At 32.9% G+C, this 22,332-nt stretch overlaps 1 protein-coding gene across 1 annotated transcript in view; it reads right to left on the bottom strand.

Annotated features, from left to right (window-relative positions):
* Nucleotides 1-22,332, bottom strand: part of LOC148941205 (inactive tyrosine-protein kinase RYK-like) — a 155,626-nt gene that overhangs the window by 67,705 nt on the left and 65,589 nt on the right. Inside the window, exon 7 of the mRNA XM_089103993.1 lies at nucleotides 13,906-14,077. Within this exon, the coding sequence (XP_088960119.1) occupies nucleotides 13,906-14,077 (172 nt within the window). The remainder of the gene's footprint in view (nucleotides 1-13,905; nucleotides 14,078-22,332) is intronic.

The raw sequence follows: 22,332 nt of genomic DNA on the forward strand, positions 1-22,332 counted from the left end.
TATAAATAAGATTTTAATAACTCCATCGCAAAAATAAAGAAAATAGCTTTTCTTCCGAAGTGTTAGAAAGATCAGATCAATGGAAGCCTGAAATACTTCAAACAGCAACACAGGAAAATCTCGAATGGCAATTTAAAGGAGCAGAGAAGTACCCCATTCTTTGCTGCTTCGCTAATCGTTGGAAACCTGGTTATCCGATGAGAATCAACCGTGTGAAGACCAGACTGCAGAAAAAGGGAAACTATAGGCATAGACGCATAGAAACTTGAAAAATCATTCTTATTATAGGCTTTTTTACAGTTGGAAAACAAAAACATTAATACATCTATATATAAATCACAGTTTTGATAATCATAATTTTTAGATCACATAATATTGAGAATCATGATTTCATTAATGAGCACTACAAAAGAGCACAACCATCGTTATTGCAAAAAACTAAAATTCTTCTTCTTCTAGAGATGTTGGTTCAGAGTTATTACAACTTGTTCCCATGCACTCTCCGCAATCAAGTGTGCAGGGCTACAATTCTTACGGCATGTGCATCTGGCCGTATCACAACCTGATTTGCATTTGCAGTGGATAATTTTAAGAAGACTTTGGGGGGCTGGTTTCTTCTCCGTCATTGCTGGGATGTAATTATCAGCAGAAAGTTGCCATCCCCAGTTTTCCGGTTTCATCGCAGCAGCCTCGCTTTTCCATTCCATTACCTGCAAATACACGCGAAAAGAATGGAACTTCGCAGCTGAGGGTGTGGGAGGCATCCGATCAGGGCAGACAAATGTGGAAGAGGAAGCGAGCTTGGCCAAGAACAGACGATGTCTCAAGGATACGAGAGTTTCTCCAGGCTTTCCTTTATAAATTCTCAAAAGAGCTTGTTCATCAGCTACAATGAGCTCGTCTTTCGTAGCCTTCGAGTCCATAAGGACCTTAGCGGCCTCGTGGAAAGACGGATCGGACCGGTACAATGACAGTCGGACATATTTACCAATTCTTTATAATCTCTAAGAGATGTCACAACCTAGGAACGCTTGCAGAAATAGAATTGCACCACACATATCCCTTAGTTTTTCTTTGATGGAGCAAATATTCCATAGCTTATGTTCGTTTGAAGCTTTCGCCTCGGATCTAAAATACAGGCCTTTGTGGGTGGCAGTGACATGATAGAGGAGAAGGATAAGGAGGTCAGTGTCGTTGCCGATGAGACACGTCAACTGAGTTCTTGCACTTTGAATGGCTGTGGTTGCAATCAGGACATCTGCGTCAGAAGAGGCATGTTGTACCAAACAACCTGCTGAGGACAATTTTTCTCCTATCGCTAGAATTATCCGCTGCTTGTTTGTGCAGTTTTGCAAGAACTCTTCCTTCTTTCTTGTTAACTCTGTTGTACCAGTGAATTCTACCACTGGGCACTGTTTACCCCAGGAACGTTGGAGGTAAGCCATACCTTTTTCCGAAGGACCTTTGTCATATCCATCAAAAACTACCGAAGATTTTCCAAATCTAGTGGTGACATACTTTACGTAACTTTCGCAAATGAAGTCAAATGTAGAGTTGGGTTCCCAAGTCAATTTCTGGAGCAGCCATCCGCCGTCAACGACATAGTGGCACGAGTCTAAGCACTCATCCGATGGCCCTGACGCCTTTCAAATTGCGTTTGACAGAGATGGTTTGTCGGCGGGACGCAGAACTTCATAGGATCCAAAAAGGGATGGGGGTACGTACAAAGCTCATACGACAAAAGGTCTCGAAGATCGAATTCTTCCCGGTTCGCCACCGTAGCTAAGCGTTGGAACAGAAGCCCTTGATCTACATGAACCGGTTCACCATCGATGATAACAGCCGATTTGGATGCCATTTTAACAGCCTTGTCTTTCTTCCGGAACGAAAATGAATCAGCTGCCTTCCCAGTCATTTGGTCTAGAATTCGGGCTCCAACTTTTTTTTTCTAAAGTCTAGTTTTCACAAGTTTGATTCTCATCCGAAAACCAGGTTCCCGACGACTAGCAAAGCAAAAAAGAGTGAGGTACTTCTCTGCTCCTTTAAGTTCTATCTTTTCCTCTATTGCTTTTTGCAGGCTGTTCGATGTATTTCAAGCGTCCATTGATCTGATCTTTCTGTAAAACTTCGGAAGAAAAGCTACTTCCTTTATTTTGGCAATTGAGTTATTAAAATCTAATTTTTTGTAGTTTAATATAAGTTAGAGAAGTGTTACTATAAAAGTGACATCATTTTCGGTTTCAGCGAGTTTATTTATACCAGAATCGAGTCTCAGAACGTACCGAAATAACAAAATGGAAAAAAGGATTTTTCACCCCTTTCTTCCCCTTTAAGCAGCCCCAGAAGGTTTTCGTGGGAGTAAATTTTAGTGGATTTTGGATAGGTTGTTCTACAATTTCTTTTTGAAAATTTCAGTGTAAACAAAGCTTCCCAAATGTCAAAAATTAAAAAACCCATTTTTTCGCCCCCTTCCACCCCGTTTAAGCAGCCCCAGAGAGTTTTCACGGCGGGCGATTTTAGTGGATTTTGGATATGTTGTTCAGCGATATTTTATGAACATTTTAGTGTAAAAAAAGGCTTCCTAAATGTCAAAAATGTAAATACTTAATTTTTTGCCTCCTTCCACCCCCTTTAAGCAGCTCCAGAAGGTTTTCCCGAAAAGCCATTTTAACGGATTTTGGATAAGTTGTTTAGAAATTTTTTCTGAACGTTTTGGTGTAAAAAAACCTTTTGTTGTAATTTTGTCCCGGTCAAACCGTACTTTTACTGGTCTAATAGTACAAATGGATTACAAAAAAAAAGAAAAGAAAATAGGACTACTACTAACAACTCACTCGTTTTATCAAGAAAATATCTGAAAATGTTTAAGGTATAGAACAAATGAATCGCAAAAAACATGAAAATAGAACTACTACTAACAAACCACTGTAACATAAGGCTACCTGAGGTCAATACAGATACGTTTTATCAAGGAAATATCTGAGAATGTTTAAGGTATAGTATGAATAGCTTGCAAAAAACATGAAAATAGAACTACTACTAACAACTAACTGTAACATAAATCCACCTGAGGTAAATACAGAAATATTTCATCTATAAAATATCTGAGAATGTTTAAAGTATTGCATGAAAGGCTTGCAAGATCAAGATAATACTACTAGTACTAACAACTTACTGCCCCAATAGGCCACCTGAAGTTAGCAAAACTACGTTTTATCAAGAAAATATTAGAAAATGGATAGATTATACTATGAATAGCATGCAAAAACATGAAAATACTACTACTACTAACAAATCGCTGCAATATAAGGACACCTGAGGCCACATACAGCTACGTTTTATCAAGAAAATATCTGAAAATGTTTAAGGTTTAGTACAAATGGCATGCAAAAACCATGAAATTAGAACTACTACTAACAACTAACTGTAACATAAATCCCCCTGAGGTCAATACAGATACGTTTTATTAAGAAAATATCCTGTACAAATAAATCGCAAAAAACATGAGAATAGAACTACTACTATCTGAAAATGTTTAAGGTATTTTAATAACAGCTTGCAAAAACATGAAAATATAACGAATAATAACAATTTACTGTAATATAAAGCCACCTGAAGTCAAAGTAGATATGTTTTATCAAGAAAACATTTGAAAATGTTTAAGGTACATTATGAATGGCTTGCAAAATCATGATAATACTACTAGTACTAAGAACGTACTGCATTAGTAAGCCACCTGAAGTTAGAACAACTAAATTTTATGAAAAAAACATTAGAACACCTATAGTTTATACTATGAAGGCTATGCAAAAACATGAAAATGCTACTACTACTAACAAATCGCTGCAATCTAAGGCCACCTGAGGCCAATACAGTTACGTTTTATCAAGAAAATATCTGAAATGTTTAAGGTTTAGTACAAATGGCACTAACAACTAACTGTAACATAAAATCACCTGCGGTCAATACAGATACGTTTTATCAAGAAAATATCTAAAAATGTTTAAGGCATAGTATGAAAGGCTTGCAAAAACACAGTAATACTGCTAGCAGTAACAACTTACTGCAATACTAAGCCACCTGAGGTCAACAAAAGTACGTTTTATCAAGAAAATATTAGAAATTTTATAGATTAAAATTTATAGATATAGTATGAATAGCATGCAAAAACATGAGAAAAATACTATTAATACTAGCAAATCGCTGCAACATAAGGACACCTGAGGCCAAAAAAGCTACGTTTTATCATCAAAATATCAGAAAATGTTTAAAGTGTAGTACAAATGGACTGCAAAAAACATGAAAATAGAACTACTAATAACAACGCACAGTAACATAAAGCCAAGTCATTACATTTACTATTAGAAAAATCATGTTTGTAGTAACACCCTCTTATTGGACTGAATTTTGATGAACTTGGAAAGTTATTCAACTTTTTTTTTTACATTTCTTAAAATGATATGAAATATGCTTGTGGCTGTACCAACGGTACTCTATGACTACTCATAGTCACTGTGCAAGCGTACCAGTGACACTCTATGGTTACTTATTGAGACTACCTAGTTTATTATGGGTATTAAATAAGTAATTTTCTTACATTGGAAGGATAACCACCGATATTATATTTAAAAAAAAGTGAAGATTAATTATTAGACGAAAGTTTGTGCACATGATAAAATCACCGTCGCGTTGAATGCTGAAAAGGAGAAATACCTTAACTATGAAACAAGCATTAACGGGGATCTCAGTGGAAATGTATGTGTACGTTGTCATGACAGTAAGGAGTTAAATTCCTTTGGAATACCCAAGAATTTCAATCGTGTAAATAGTGGATATGCGAGAGTAACATTACCAGAGAAGTTAGTTCTCAAAGAGAATGGAAACATAAAAATAATTGTCGATGATCGGGGACAACTCCTTGCTACTGTTGCTGGTAACACATTACCTATTAATACATCCTATTGTCATCTTTCAGGTATTAGCATTTTAAAGAAGACAAAAGAAGACAGGCATACTCCTGCACTAATGTCATTAATCATATCTTGTCTATGTGCCAAAACTGTTATCTGTGTAAAAATAATGTGACAATAGACAGTAAAATCGCAGGCAAAATAAAAAGAACATTGGCAGACAATATCATCAATGAATAAAAAGGTGAATTGATGGAAAGTGAAGCTTAAGTGAACGTTATTACTACTATCGACCGTATAGTCAATGAAACCAATAATACCAAAGACGATGTGCATATTGAACCAGTAGGTGACACCTCAGTAAAAAATTTGTATGACAAGAAATTGATTAATGATTGTTTTACTAGTTAAGACCTAAAAGAAGAGAGTAACTTAAGAATCCAAAGAAAGAATATGATGAATGATACTATGGAATAGACTCAGTATATTCAAAACTAGTTAAATACGTAATTTTTGCGTAATGATGTATGGAACGTACTTTTATATTAATATTCTACATGTCGTTATTTCATTAAAAATATCTTATGCATTACATTGTTAAGTGTTCATTATTTATAGGGTATGATAGCACATCAAAAGCTTAGAATGTCAATTAAAAAGTTGGAGATAAGAGAAAAGGAATTTTCAGAGATATAGATACTGCTAGCAGGCGCATAGGGGTTATATTAGAAACTTAGATAGGTTAACAGAACTTATATCAAAGTCTGAGCATAACCCAATATGAAAAAATTTCGAAATGCACATCTCAAACACAAGGGACATAGTGAGAGACGACACCTTCTCACCGCCTCAACTGCTGAGATCTTTACACCTATTAAATAAAAAAAAACAAGTTTTTTAAACTGAAAGTAAGGAGCGACATTAAAACTTAAAACGAACAGAAATTATTCCGTATATGAAAGGGGCTGTCCCCTCCTCAACGCCTTGCTTTTACGCTAAAGTTTTTATTGTTTTAAAAAATAGAGTTGTGAGAAACAGTATAACTGTAACTTCAAGAGTAAGATATCTATGAGGGGACAGTTACTTTCATATATGGATTAATTTCTGTTTGCTTTGAGTTTTAATGTCGCTCTTTATTTTCAGTTTTAAAAACTCGTTTTTTTTTATTTAATTTCTGATCGTTTTTTAGTTAATGCAGCTTTTATTTGCATAAAAATTTTACTTTTCTTTTGCTAAATGGGCCTCTTTACAAATTAACTTACGTAACTAACTTCTATATTCGTGTATTTTTCTTCTGGCAAAAAATACAAAGCAGCAGATATTTGCAGATATGAGCTTGAAACCTAAGTAATAGAGTTTTCTGATACGCTAAATCTGACTGTTTGATTTCATTAAAATTCTTTGACTTGTAGGGGATGTTTCCCCCTCTTTAAAAAATCGAGTAAATTTTCTCAGGGTCGAAGCCTTTGATGAGCAACACTAAACTTAATAAAATTTATATATTTAGAATCAGCATTATAAGCCCATTCTTTTGATACATTTATTGACATCAAAATTCCGTTTTTAAAAGTTTTGATTACTATTGAGCCGTATCGCTTGTTTTTTCATTGTTTTTTTTTTATTACGTATATGTTATTACGTATTTGAGGGGGTTATCCCCGTAGTCAATAACACGCTCTTTACGTTAATAGTAAAAAATATTTATTATTAACAAACCCTTGAATCAAAAAGGCCGTTTAATTAGAATAGATAGCTCTTTTGAAAGCACTAAAAAAAAACTGTAGCGTAAAGAGCGAGGTATTGACTTGGGGGAGAACCCCCTGACATACGTTATAATTTCTGTTCGTTTTAAGTTTTAATATTCCTTCTTACATTTCAGTTGAAAAAACTTGTTTTTTTTTATTTAATTTCTGCTCGTTTTTTAAATAATGCTTGGAAATCCGGCGCCCCCTTCATAGAAATGTCCCTTACCCCAAAGAAACATTCTCTACGGAAATATTCTCCAGAGTAAACCCCTCCTCTAGCCCCCCCCCTCCAGAAAAAATCCTTCCTGAAAATGGTTGTATACTTCCCAATAACCAATAAATAATGCTGGCAAGTCCGGTGCCCCCTTCATGGCAATTTCCCTTCCCCCATGAAAACTTCCTTCACGAACATATCCTCCAACATACCCCCTGACCCACCCTTAGCTCCCACTACCACAAAAAAACCTCCTGAAAACTTCTGTATACTTCCGAATAACCAATACTATATGTTAATATTGGGTAAAGTTCATAACTTTTAGCCCTCCCTCTGGGTACTTCGGGGGATTAAGTCATCCTAAAAGACATATTTATCATATTTTCGACCATGTTGAACGAAATGGCTATCTCAAAATTTTGATCGGGTGGCTTTGGGAAAAAAATAAGCGTGGGAGGGGGCCTAGTTGCCCTCCATTTTTTTGGTCACTTGAAAAGGGCACTAGAAATTTTAATTTCCATTCCAATGAGCCCTACCACGATATTCTAGGACCACTGGGTCGATACGATCATCCCTGGGGGGAAAAAACAAACAAATAAATACGCATCCGTGATCTTTCTTCTGGCAAAAAATGTAAAATTCCACATTTTCGTAGATAGGAGCTTGAAACCTCTACAGTAGGGTTCTCTGATATTCTGAATATGATGGTGTGATTTTCATTAAGTCTCTACAACTTTTAGGGTTTTTTTCTTTCTTTTTTCTAAAACCAGCCAAATATTCTCAGGCGCATAACTTTTGATGGGTTGAACTAAACTTAATTAAAGTTATATATTTGAAATCAGCAATAGAAATCTGATTCTTTTGCTATATCTATTGGTATCAAAAACCTGTTTTCTAGAGTTTCGGTTACCATTGAGCCGGGTCGCTCCTTACTTACAGTTCGTTACCACGAACTGTTTGATAGTTATACATGCCACTTTACACCTTTAGTTATAGATGGCTACACACTCTCTCAGACACACGGGTATAGTGAGAGAGACATGCACAAAGTGAGCCTTATTTAAGTTCACTTTTTTCTAAGAAAATAAAAAGGCTCTACTTCAGTTCTGATTTTTCCCAAAGACATAAACAAATTTAACGCTCTGTTCTAAATTTTTCTGTAGAAGATAGGAAAAGTTATACTATGATTGTGAATATTCTCCATGAAGATAAAAGGTTCCTAGCAAACATGTTCAAGTTCTCTTCTGAATTTTCTTAAAGAAGAGTAAAAGTTAGCTCAATTCTGAATTTTACCAACGAAGAGTTACAGTTCAATTCTAATTTTTCCAATTAATTTATACTAGGTTACGTGCGCGCACGTAACCTAGTCTAAATTTAATTAGAAAAATTAATTTAGCTTTTTTTCTCATTTTCTATGAAGAAATTAGAATTGAACTGTAACTCTTCTTTGGTAAAATTCAGAATTGAGCTAACTTTTTCTCTTCTTTAAGAAAATTCAGAAGATAACTTGAACATTTTTGCACTTCTTCGAGAAAACTCAGAAGTAAAGTCGAGCTCCTTATCATCATGACGAATATTCACGATCAAAGTATAACTTTTTTCTATCTTCTACGAAGAATTTGGAACATAACTTTAATTTTTTTCATTTCTTTGAGAAAAATCTGAACTGAAGTCTAACCTTTTTATTTTCATGGGAAAAAATTAGAATTGAACTGTAGCTTATTTCTTTTTCATTGAGAGAATTCAGAAGAGAACTTGAACTTTTCTTCACTTCGTTGAGAAAATTTAAAATTGAAGTGGAACTTTATATCTTCATGGAAAATATTCACAATCATAGCAGAACTTGTCCTATCTTCTAAGGAAAAATTTAGAAAAGAACTTTAAATTTTTTATGTCTTTGGGAAATTATGAACCGAAGTGAAAGCTTTTTTTTTCTTTGGATAAATTAGGATTGAACTGTAAATCTTCTTTGGTAAAATTCAGAATTGAGCTAACTTTTTTTTCTCTTCTTTAAAAAAATTCAGAAGAGAACTTGAACATTTTTGCGCCTCTTTGAGAAAACTCAGAATTAAAGTGGAGCTCCTTATCTTCATGGCGAAATATTCACGATCAAAGTATAACATTTTCTATCTTCTACGAAAAATTTGGAACAGAACTTTAAATTCTTTTATTTCTTTGAGAAAAAATCTGAACTGAGGTGGAACCTTTTTATTTTCTCTGGAAAAAAGAATTGATCTGTAAATTATTTCTTTTTCATAGAGAAAATTCGGAAGGGAACTTGAATTTTTCTTCACTTCGTTGAGAAAATTCAGAATTAAAGTGAACTTTTTATCTTCAAGGAAAATATTCACAATCATAGTATAACTTTTCCTATCTTCTACAGAAAAATTTAGAACAGAGCGGTAAATTTTTTTATGTCTTTGGTAAAAATCTGAACTGAAGAAGAGCTTTTTTATTTTCTTATAAAAGAAGTGAACTGAAATAAGGCTCACTTTGTGCATCTCTCTGTCACTATTCCCGTGTGTCTGAGCGAGTGTGCAGCCATCTATAGCTAAAGGTGTAAAGTGTAATCTATAACTATGGGTGTAAAGATGGCAGCAGTTGAGGTAGTGAAAAAGTGTCGTCCCTCACTATGTCTCTTGTGTTTGAGAAGTTCATTTCGAAATTTTTTCATATTGGGATATGCTCAGACTTTGATATAAGTTCTGTTAACCTATCTAAGTTTCTATTATAACCCCTATGAGCCTGCTAGCAGTATCTATATCTCTTAAAATTCCTTTTCTTTTATCTACAACTTTTTAATTGACATTTTAAGCTTTTGATGTACTATCATACCCTAAAAATAATGAAGACTTAACAATGTAATGCATAAGATATTTTTAACGAAATAACGACAGGTAGAATATTAATATAAAAATATTTTAAATACATTACTGTGCATTATTAGTATCATTGAACAACCTTGGACATTTTGAATCTGTTTCATAAAATAATTCATCATGTTCTCTCTTGATACTAAAGTTACTCTCTTCTCTCAGTTCATAACCAGTAGAATAATCATTAATCCATTTTGAATCAAAATTTTTTTTACTGAGGTGTCACCTACTGGTTCAATAGGCACATCATCTTTGGTGTTATTGTGTTTATTGAATATATGGTCAATAGTAGTAATAACAGTCACTTGCGCTTCACTTTCCATCAATTCATGTTTTTATTCATTGATGATATTGTCTACCAATGTCCTTTTTATTTTGCCTGCGATTTCACTGTCTATTGTCACATTATTTTTACACAGATAACAGTCTTGGCACATAGACAAGATATGATTCATGACATTAGTGCAGGAGTATGCCTGTCTTCTTATTGTCTTCTTTAAAATGCTAACACCGGAAAGATGACGAGAGGATGTATCAACAGGTAATGTGACAACGTACACATACATTTCCAATGAGATCCCTATTAATGCTTGTTTCATAGTTCAGGTATTTCTCCTTGTCAGCATTCAATGCGACGATGTTTTTATCATGTGTACAAACTTTCGTCGAATAATTCATCTTCCCTTTTTTTAAAATATGATATCGGGGGTTATCCTTCCAATGTAAGATGATTACTTATTTAATACCCATAATAAACTAGGTAGTCTCGATAAGTAACCATAGAGTGTCACTGCTACGGTCGCATAGTCTCGATGAGCAGTCATAGAGTACCGTTGGTACAGCCACAAGCATATTTCATGTCATTTTAAGATATGTAAAAAAAAATTGAATAACTTCCAAGTCCATCAAAATTCAGTCGAATAAAATGTTGCTACTACAAACATTATTTTTCTAATAGTAAAAGTCATGACTTGGCTTTATGTTACAGTGAGTTGTTAGTAGTAGTTCTATTTTCATGCTTTTTGCAATCCATCTGTACTATACCTTAAAAATTTTCAGCTATTTTCTTGATAAAACGTAGCTCTATTTGCTTCAGGTGTCCTTATTTTGCTGCGAGTTGTTAGTATTAGTAGTAGCATTTTTATGTTTTGTATACCATTTATACTATAAATTAGAGATTTTCCACTTATTTCTTGACAAATTGCACTTTTTTTAACCTCAGGTGACGTATTGATGTATTACGTTCTGAGTACTAGTAGTACCATCTCGTTTTTGCAAGCCTTTCGTAAAGTACCGTAAACATTTTGATATATTCTCTTGATAAAACGTATCAGTATTGACCTCAGGGGGATTTATGTTACAGTGAGTTGTTAGTAGTATTTCTATTTTCATGTTTTTGTGATCCATTTGTACTATACACTAAACATTTTCAAATATTTTCCTGATAAAACGAGTGAGTTGTTAGTAGTAGTTCTATTTTCATGTTGTTTTTTATTGTAATCCAATTGTACTATACCTTAAATATTTTCAGATATTTTCATGATAAAACTTACCTGTATTTACCTCAAGTGGCTTTATGTCACATGGAGTTGTTAGTAGGAGTTCCTTTTCGATGTTTTTGCAAGCCTATTCTGGTATACATTAAACGTTCTCAGACATTTTCTGGATAGAACGTAGCTGCATATGCGTCTGGTGCTCTTATGATGCAGCAAGTTGCTAGTAGTAGTAGTACTATTTGATGTTTTTGCATGCCATTCATACAATAATCTTTAATATTTCTAATATTTTCTTGATAAAACGTACTTTTGTTGACCCCAGGTGACTTAGTAGGGCAGTAAGTTGTTAGTACTAGTTGTATTATTGTGTATTTGCAAGCCTTTCATACTATAGCTTAAACATTTTCAAATATTTTCTTGATACAACATATCTATATTGACCTCAGGTGGCTTTATGTTACAATGAGTTGTTAATAGTAGTTCTATTTTCATGTTTTCTGAAAATGCTAGACTAAATTTATCTGACAGTTCCATGAGCTTCCCCCCTATTTTCTTGTCTTTTACGATCCATTTGTACTATACCTTAAATATAATTATTTATTTACATGTCTTAAATATAATTAATCTGGATTTTATGGGGCCGATACCTCAAATTATATCTTGTATAGGTCCGGGTATGATTCGGAAAAACAGTCCGAAGTTTTTAAAAAGAGAGAGTAATTATATTTAATTTAAGTTTTAAACTTGTTCCCTACTTTAGCTGAAAAACCTTTTTTATTTTTTCATTTCTGTGTCTGAAGCGCGTCACTTAGGAACAATAAACTATTTAATGTTTTATGAACGTTCGCAAACTGGATCTAGCCAGTAGACATTTAATTTATCAGATCAGTCAAAAATGTCTATGAAAATAGATGTTTTCGTTGTGTGTAATTTTAAAATGCTGGTAATTTCTTTTAATATGGATTTTATTGGTGAATGTTTGCATGAACAGCTGATGCACTAAGGTTAGTAAATATAAAGTTTACAATGAGGAACCATTTAGGCCACGGGGGGACTTTTAAAAAAAGGATAACATTCTAAATGACATATTTAAAAATGTAAGGCCAAAAGTATCAGAATTGGATGTTCAAAGCATCCGCTTGTCTAAGTCCCGAAAGGTGAGGTCAGAAATGATGTTCTGATAACTTTTTTCTTACATATTTTTAACTTTTAATGGAGCCTCTATATTGAAAATTGGGGGGTATCCTCCAAAAAAGTTGGAGGAATAGGCCCCTAGGAGGTTGGGGAGAGGGGACCCTTGGAGGTTGAGGTCATTGGTGCTTGCGGTCCTTGATGGTTCATACTCATAATCGTCTCACTAGTTAGGGGCCCCTAGGAGGTTGGGGAGAGGGGACCCTTGGAGGAAGAGGTCATTGGTGCTTGCGATCTTTGATGGTTCAAATCCACAATCGTCTCACTAATCCCATATTATATATTTGTTCATTCTAAGACATGTAAAAAAAGTTGAAATAAAATTATCATGTTAAAAAAATAAACCTTAAGAAGTATAAAAGATGGGGGGATGGGCCCAAAAAGTTGGTTGGGGGTCCTTGGAGGTTGGGGAGAGTTGAACTTGGAGGTTAAGGTCATTGGTGGTTAGGGTCATTGGTGGTTGCGGTCCTTGATGGTTCATACTCATAATCCTCTCACTAGTTGATTTCTAAGGATTTCTAAGGATTGTTCTGAATTTCTCTATTAAAATTCTTTTCCTGGCATCTATATCTTTATTAGTATCAACTTTGTATATTGACAACACTGCTTAAATGGTACTTGTGTAATATACAGAACACAGTCGGAAAGTAAAACTAGGTTAATTAACAATGTCATCTTGATACCAATGGTTCTATTACTTTCAACTTTTTAGCATACTCCATTGCCAAAAACAATATTTTATATCGCCAACTTCCCATATTGTGTACTTATCTATTATAGCGACCACAGAGTTCCACCCCGAATAATTCCCCCAAAATGTCAATTAATCTCTGACGTTTCCTTTGTTCTGTCAACTGTGCAATGATATATTTTAAATTCCTATGAAGCTTATTGATTTTTTGTCATGAATTCCTGCACAATCGAAGTACACAATAAGTTCAACGTAATTCATGTCTGTATTAATTACACATCATCCCTTAACCTTGAAGCGTAAACAAATTGTGATATAACATTTACGTTAATTCATTGCTGAAATTTCCTGGGAGTCTGGTGATGTCACCTTGTTAGCCCAGTATTTCTAACCGTTGATTGGCCTAGAAAGAGGCACGTGATATTGTATAGTTAGCATTCTAGATCATTGGAGGTCATTGATCTTGTACTGGTTTTATTCACTGAGCGTGTTGCGTCACCCCTGAAAGTAGGTCAACGCCCATATTTGGTGTTCCCTCTGTGCTATAAGGGCTTCTTCTACTCTCGCTCCTTACTTACAGTTCGTTACCACGAACTGTTTTATACTAACTTGGTAAGTGAAGCTATCAACTTGATCGGTCTTCTCGTCACCCAGCATCACCTGTTCACCTTCATTTATTCCTAGTCTTAGCGAATTAGTCTTCTTGACATTAATTTTCAAACCTATATTAATTTTAACCTATCTTAATGTTTGACCTGGAATCTAAAATCATGCAATCTTACCTGTTACAGTTTTTGCAATAACTCGAATCTCTTTTTTCATCCCAGGGCTTTTGAATGTTCCAACTAAAATTTTACTAAAAGCTCCCTCCGTGTGTATAGCTGTGTCTGATAGACAGAATCTTGGCACTATTAGTCTCTTAATTCGCTCCAAAGGCTCTGAAGGACGGTCACTCTACGAATTGAAAATAAGTTCTAAGAACGACTCTTTATGTAGTAAAGGTCAATGTAAATTTTATACACATTATGGCTATAAAATTGGCACAAAAAAGCTTTTCTAGTCTGTTAGATATATTGGCTATGGAAGATTATCCGTTTTGCACCAATTCAGATATTTTAGAGCCGACACTGTTGTTTTTTAGTACGAATTAGTTTAAAACAAAAGCAAATTTATAGGATGAAAAAAAAGCAAAGTAGAAACTTAAAACAAATACAAAATATTGCTTCGCAGTTTATGGAACATATATCTTAAAAACTATTTAAAATAATATGACTCGTAACATTCCCTACATTTGCAAGATTGTAAATACTAGTTCTTTACTAAACACTGACCTTGTTTTCCTTTTTATAGATAATTAAAACAAATTAATTGTTAAATATATGAATATACTTGCTAAATAAATTTTTCAAATATATTCTAATGTTTACTAAACAAATACTAAATACAGATTTTTACTAAATGCATGTTTAATGTACACAGTATAATATATGAACTAATATATATTATATACAAATTGGCAAAATATAAATCTACTAATAATTAGCGTAATCTTATTCAAAATTAATATTATTACGACATATACAATATATAAAATAAATACTAAATCTGTCATTTTGTGAAATAATACAAATTGTGGAACTGCTTGTGATTAGAGTAAAAACTAACTCTTTTAAGAAATCTGTTGTTTCCAGGCTTTACTTTTTAGATTATTTGCCCCTCAAAGTACGATTTCAAATTAAAAAAAACTATTAAAGTATATTATATAAAAAACATCTTTTGTTGAATATATTTTTAGGTAGTAAATATACTACAATATGTCCTTAAAAACTGCTATATTTTAAATAGACTATATTTTTTAGCTTATATATATATATATATATATATATATATATATATATATATATATATATATATATATATATATATATATATATATATATATATATATATATATTATATATATATATATATATATATATATATATATATATATATATATATATATATATATATATATATATATATATATATATATATATATATATATATATATATATATATATATATATATATATATATATATATATATATATATATATATATATATATATATATATATATATATATATATATATATATATATATATATATATATATATATAGTACCGAGATTTCAGTGACTTCACCACCGGGCCCCGGCATTCGGCACGCAGCAAGCTTCTATATATGGATTCTTACTGTCGCTTGTCTTCAAAACGCAGACAATTTGAGCCTTTTCTTGAAGTCATGACGTACAAATGGACGCTAAATTAGAAGTAGTGCCTTTGTAAAATTACGTTTTTTTTATTGGACCTTTAACTTTTGCCTCGGCTTGTCTTTTGTCATTGTGAAAGACATATCGCTGAACCTTTGTTTCTTTTAATTGTTGAGATGGTGGGACAAAATGTCTTTTTCTAGCGATTTATTTGGTCCAGGTTTTTGATTTTCAAAGGTATGGTAGGTATTTGTGACCTTATCCATGTTAAAATCCAAAACCTAATAATCATTGTTATCATTTTCAATTTGTTTGGTTCGTTTTACCTCGGCTTGTCTTTCGTCAATATGAAATACATATCACCGAACTTTTGTTTTTTTTAACAAAAGTATAGTAAATTTGTTAGGTTCATTTTACTTTGGCTTGTCTTTCGTCATTTGTGAAATACATATCGCCGAATATAGTTTTTTTTTTTTTTTTAACAAAGGTATGGTAGCCATTACTGAGCTTATGAATGTCAAAATCCCAAACCCAATCATGTTCGGTGTCATATAATAATAATAATAATAATGTATTTATTACCCACTATAAAAAAGAAGCGGATTACATAAAAAAAAGAAAAAAAAAAAAAAAGCAAACTCGCACACTTAACAATTATTTAATAAGACGACGTAAATTATGGTGCGCAGTAAGACCTGCAGACAACGACAGCTTTCCCGCAAGCACAGTCACTTTTTCCCGTAAATCAGGGAGACCGAATCGCGATATTAGATGCCGGTTCCGGAACCACGGAGGGAGGCACAAAAGGTACCGAGAAAATTTAAAATAATAAGTCCGTATAGAATTCAGATCTTTAGGCTTCAGAAATGGAAGAAAACCAGATAAAAAAAAGAATAGAATGATCGCAAAATGAAGAATATAATTTCCCAAGTGCTTTTCTATTGTACCTCCCTCTATTTGCAACAACTTTTGAATATCCTACCTGAATTTTTTTTTTTTTGCATTAGAAACTGTCAGAGCCCGAAGTGTTTTGAGATTATTAGTAATGTGAATACCAAGCCACTGAAAAGAAGAGACACAGGGACTAGAGAAAAAAACACAATTAAGAGGGAGAATCGCACTCGAATTAAATGAAATATATTTGCACTTATCAATATTCAACATAAATCCAATCCGTCTGAACTGGTCTGAGATCCAGCTGACAGAATGTGAGAGTGTAGCCCTAGAACGACTGACAAGGAGAACATCGTCCACATAAGCAAGATACGAGACATCAATTCCATCAAAAATGAAAGTCGAAGGCAAAGATAAAAGGATAAGAGCTATACATAACTTAAAAATAGTTGGAGAAAGCACACCACCTTGACGGACCCCACGCCGAAGAAACACCTTTGAATCAGAAACTACTCCATTACATTTTACCCGAATAAAAGAATTTGAATACCAGTACCGTAACAAAACAACAAAATAGAAAGGTCAATATTGTTGGAAAAAAGGGAATAAACATGTCTTCTAACTGCGTGTGTCTTTGCTCTTCATTTTCGTTTTTGGTTCGTCGCCCCTGTTCTTCTACCAGCGTGTTATCTTGATCTTCATTTTCATTTTTGACACGCCGCCACTTTTCTTCTAACGGGGTGTGTGTTTGGTCTTCATTTTATTTTTGACTCGCTCGCTTGCACGGTGTCGCATGTCTTCTAACCACGTGTGTCTCTGCTCTTCATTTCATTTTTGACATGCTCTAATTGTCGTTTTCGCATATTTTCCAACCGCCCGTATCTTCGCTCTTCATTTTCATTTTGACGCATTTATGAAATTTGATTACTTCAAAAAATTTAGCAATGGCTTTCGCTTTAGCTGCCCGTATTGGTGTTGTTGCAATTGATGGTCCAGGTTGTCAATTTTTACATCTGATCACGTTTGATAGTTCAGGTGTTGGTTCCAAAGAATTATCATTTATAGGAACGGCAACTTCAAATTCTCGTTTTTGGGCCTTCCAACAGACTTTATGTTATACAAAACATTGATGCGTTAGAAACTCAACAACCGTATTTACGCTATGCATGACATCATATAAGAAAATGTTTATATGATATCATAAGAAATGCTTATGTGATGTACAAAAATAGTACATGAAGTCATTCGTAAAAACCAAAATCAAGGCTCTTAACGAATTTTTTGAGACTTCTGACGTATCTAAACCGTTTTTTTTTATGCGAGAATATTCCAAGATACCAGTTTTCCGAAAAAATATGGAACCAATGTCAAGAAATAGAATATATACACATACAATTATTGCTCACTATAAATATATATATATATATATATATATATATATATATATATATATATATATATATATATATATATATATATATATATATATATATATATATATATATATATATATATATATATTATATTTATATTATATATATATATATATATATATATATATATATATATATATATATATATATATATATATATATATATATATATATATATATATATATATATATATATATATATATATATATATATATATATATATATATATATATATATATATATATATATCCACTTTATTTTGATATCCAACAATTTTTATCCAAAAGGAATTTAACCGTATATGGGCCAAATTTCTGTCTTTGATGTACAGAAGTTCAAAAATAAACACATGGGTTGGGCGTTTTGTCAACAAGTTTTGTCAACAATCCGTTTATTAATATAAAATGATTTACAGGGTGCTTTTATATTCATATTTCAAGTGCGGTGTTTTTCAAGGATTGTAACCACGCTTTAATCCTTTGGCTTTAAATAAATTCATCTAACTAAATATGAATAAATCAATTAACTGGAATCACGGTTTAACTGGAGTATGCTTTTAGCATAAAAAAACTGATCGAAAGACAATGCAAAAAAATGCAAAAAAGGGGGTAATTATGTGAAAAACAAAAGAAATCATGGAGAATTATAGAATTCTTTAGATGACACATGCTTGATTTTATGATGGGGTACAAGGGTTTTCTCAAGCGGGAAGAAATTTTTGGTGATACAATTATGATTAAAAACCAACAATAGACCAGTTAAATGGAATATACAAGATGTCATAGGAAAGGCCAGAATAATAATGAAAGTTCCATCGGCTTCCTTAGCAGGGGACATTACAACCCGACTAAGACTGGCCTGGAGGACCTCTGTAGAAAAATATTTACCACTATGTATATTTTTCTCATGTTTGATCCCACCCCCACCCAAAGGCTGACATGTGTGGATCATAAATAATTGAAGAAACAGCCTAGAATATTGAAGTTGATGTTGACATTTGTTAAACAAATCTTCAAATTAAATAAAAAATTATATCTCAGACTACATAACCTGCTTATTGTATGACGAACAAAGTCCCATTTAATGGTTCCTTATATCAACTATGACACAAAATTTTTAGTTGGTTTTCACGTAGTAAATGCTGAGAAGTAACTTAATTCGTTGGTAGTAATCCAAAATTTTGGTTACCTTGACAACGTAAAGAAAAATGCAGAAAGTTTCCACAGGAACAAATTCCTGGGGACTTTCTTAGTCAATAGCCAGGACTTCAATTAGTTATCAGAGTGCAAGTGGGTTCAAATCCTCTCAATGTTGTTGCTTTTAACAGTTTTTTGTAATGTCTATTGATGGAAAATTTGCTTAGATTTTAAAACAAAAACAACCTTATCAATTTATTTAAAGAATTTAATGTCTGTTACAGTGAGTATTATCAAACAGTTCGTGGTAACGAACTGCAAGTAAGGAGCGACCCGGCTCAATAGTAACTAAAACTCTAAAAAACGGAATTTTTAAACAAATAGATACATCAAAAGAATAAAATGTTTATGCTTATCTCAAATATATAAGTTTTATCAAGTTTAGTTTGACCTATAAAAAGTTACGCGCCTGAGAAAATTTGCCTGATTTTCGAAAAAGAGGCAAACACCACCTAAAAGATATAGAACCATAACGAAAATCGCACCATCAGATTCAGCGTATCAGAGAACCTACTGTAGCGGTTTCAAGCTCCTATCGGCAAAAATGTGGAATATCGTATTTTTTGCCAGAAGAAAGATCACAGATGCGTGTTTATTTGTTTTTTTGTTGTTTTTTTTTTCCAGGGGAAGATCATATCGACCCAGTAGTCCTAGAATATCGCGGGACGTCTCATTGGAACGGAAATTTAAAGTTATAGCGCCCTTTTTAAGAAACCAAAAAAATGGAGGGCAACTAGGCCTTCCCACGCTTATTTTTTCCCAAATTCACCCGATCAAAATTTTGAGATAGCCATATTGTTCGGCATGGTCGAAAATATAATAACTATGTTTTTTAGGATGACTTAGTCCCCCACAGTCCCCAGGGGAAGGGCTGAAGGTTGTGAGCTTTGCCCAATATTTACATATAGTGCTGGTTATTGGGAAGTATACAGACGTTTTCAGAAGGGATTTTTTTATGGTTGTTGGGGGAGGGGGGTCAAGGGTTACGTGGGAAGATCTTTCCATGGAGGAAATTTTCATGGGGGAAGGGACATTGCTATGAAGAGGGTGCCGGATTTCCCAGCATTATTTAAAAAAACGATCAGAAATTAAAAAAAACAAGTTTTTCAACTGAGAGTAAGGAGCAACATCAAATCTTAAAACGAACAGAAATTATTACGTATATGATCTGGGTTCGCCTCCTAGTCAATACCTCGCTCTTTACGCCAAAGATTTTTTAGTACTTTCATAAGAGCTATTTATTCCAATTAACGGCCTTTGTGATTAAGGGGTCATTTTTAAAGAAATTAAACAAAATTCGAACTTTAGCGTAAAGAGCGAGGTATTTACAAGGGGGTGAACCCCTTAATGCGTATTAAAAATATATGAATATAGAAGTTCGTTTCATAAGTTAATTCGTAAGTTACGTATTCGTAACCAAAAGTTACTTAATTCGTAACCAAATAAAAGTAAAGTTAATAGGCAAATTTTGTTTTAATTATTTATACTCAGTGAGCCAAAATCAAAACCTGCATTAATATAAAAACATTCAAAAATTAACTAAAAAAACAAGTTTTTTTTAACTGAAAGTAAGGAGCGACATTAAAACTTAAAACGAACAGAAATTATTTCGTATATGAAAGGCGCTGTCCCCTCCTCAATGCCTCGCTCTTTACGCTAAAGTTATACTCTTTCTCACAACTCTGTTTTTTAAAATAATAAAAAAAAACCTTAGCGTCTTTACGACGCTAAAGCGAAGCGTTGAGGAGGGGACACCCCCTTTCATATACGGAATAATTTCTGTTCATTTTAAGCTTTAATGTCGCTCCTTAATTTCAGTTAAACAATCCTGTTTTTTTTTATTTAATAAGCGCTTAAAGGCTATTTTCGTCCATGTACATGATTAAATGAAAAAAAGTTTTTTTAACTGAAAGTAAGGAGCAACAATAAAGCTTAAAACGAACAGAAACTATTCTGTATATGAAACGGGCCGTCCCTTCCTCGACGCCTCGCTCTTTACGCTAAAGTTTTTAAATTGTTTTGAAAAGTAGAGTTGTGAGAAAGAGTCAAACTTTAGCGTAAAGAGTGAGGCGTTGAGGAGGAGACAGTCCCTTCCATATACGGAATAATCTCTGTTCATTTTAAGACTAATGGTGTTCCTTACTTTCAGTTAAAAATACTTGTTTTTTTTGTTTAATTTCTGTCCCCTCCTCAACGCCTCGCTCTTTACGCTAAAGTTATACTCTTTCTCACAACTCTGTTTTTTAAAATAATAAAAAAAAACTTCAGCGTCATAACGACGCTAAAGCGAAGCGTTAAAGAGGGGACAGCCCCTTTCATATACGGAATAATTTCTGTTCATTTTAAGTTTTAATGTCGCTCCTTAATTTCAGTTAAACAATCCTGTTTTTTTTTTTTTAATAAGCGTTTAAAGGCTATTTTCGTCCATGCGCATGATTAAATGAAAAAAAGTTTTTTTTTTAACTTAAATTAAGGAGCAACAATAAAGCTTAAAACGAACAGAAACTATTCTGTATATGAAACGTAAAAACGCTCTTTACGCTAAAGTTTTTTATTGTTTTGAAAAGTAGAGTTGTGAGAAAAAGTCAAACTTTAGCGTAAAGAGTGAGGTATTGAGGAGGAGACTGTCCCTTCCATATACGGAATAATCTTTGTTCATTTTAAGACTAATGGTGTTCCTTACTTTCAGTTAAACATATTTGTTTTTTTTATTTAATTTCTGAACGTTTTTGAATTAATGCAGGTTTTGGTTTTGGCTCACCGTACGTGAATAGTTAGAACGAAATTTGCATATTAATTTTACTTTTTTTTGGTTAAATGGCTTTCCTGAAAGTTCTTTAATTTTATTTACGAACGTTTTTAGTAGTGATTAATTAAAAAAAAAAATTTTCAACAAAATAAGTTTTTCAAAGAAATGGAAAAAACTCCATTAAACCTAAAATGAGCAAAAATAAAATCAAATAATCTACCAAGCGTGAAACTAACACAAATCAGCATCAATAAATAAATGAAACCAAAAACGAACTGAAATTGCAATAAATAACCGAGTCAAACTCAAAACGAGCAAAAAATAACATGAGTTGGGCTCAAAACTCCTATGTCTTCCCAAGGCCAGAACATAATTTGCCCTTTACTGAAAAAATGTAAATGTTTTTGCATTTATAACTTTAATAAATCAAATAATATTAACATTTTGATTACTAAATATCAGTATACGTATATTAAACTGACAATGCACATTCATTTGTATTTTTTTCAGTAAAGTGCAAATATGTTCAGGCCTTGGGAAGGCATAGGATAGGGGCTGAGCCCAACTCATGTTAATTTCTGCTCGTTTTGGGTTTGACTCGGTTATTTATTGTAATTTCTGTTCGTTTTGGGTTTCATTTATTTATCGATGCTGATTTGTGGTAGTTTGACGCTTGGTAGTT

This window comes from Artemia sp. Qi Xiang Cuo, chromosome 18 (genome assembly GCF_049724085.1).
Source record: "Artemia sp. Qi Xiang Cuo chromosome 18, ASM4972408v1, whole genome shotgun sequence".
Classification (NCBI taxonomy): Eukaryota; Metazoa; Arthropoda; class Branchiopoda; order Anostraca; family Artemiidae; genus Artemia; species Artemia sp. Qi Xiang Cuo.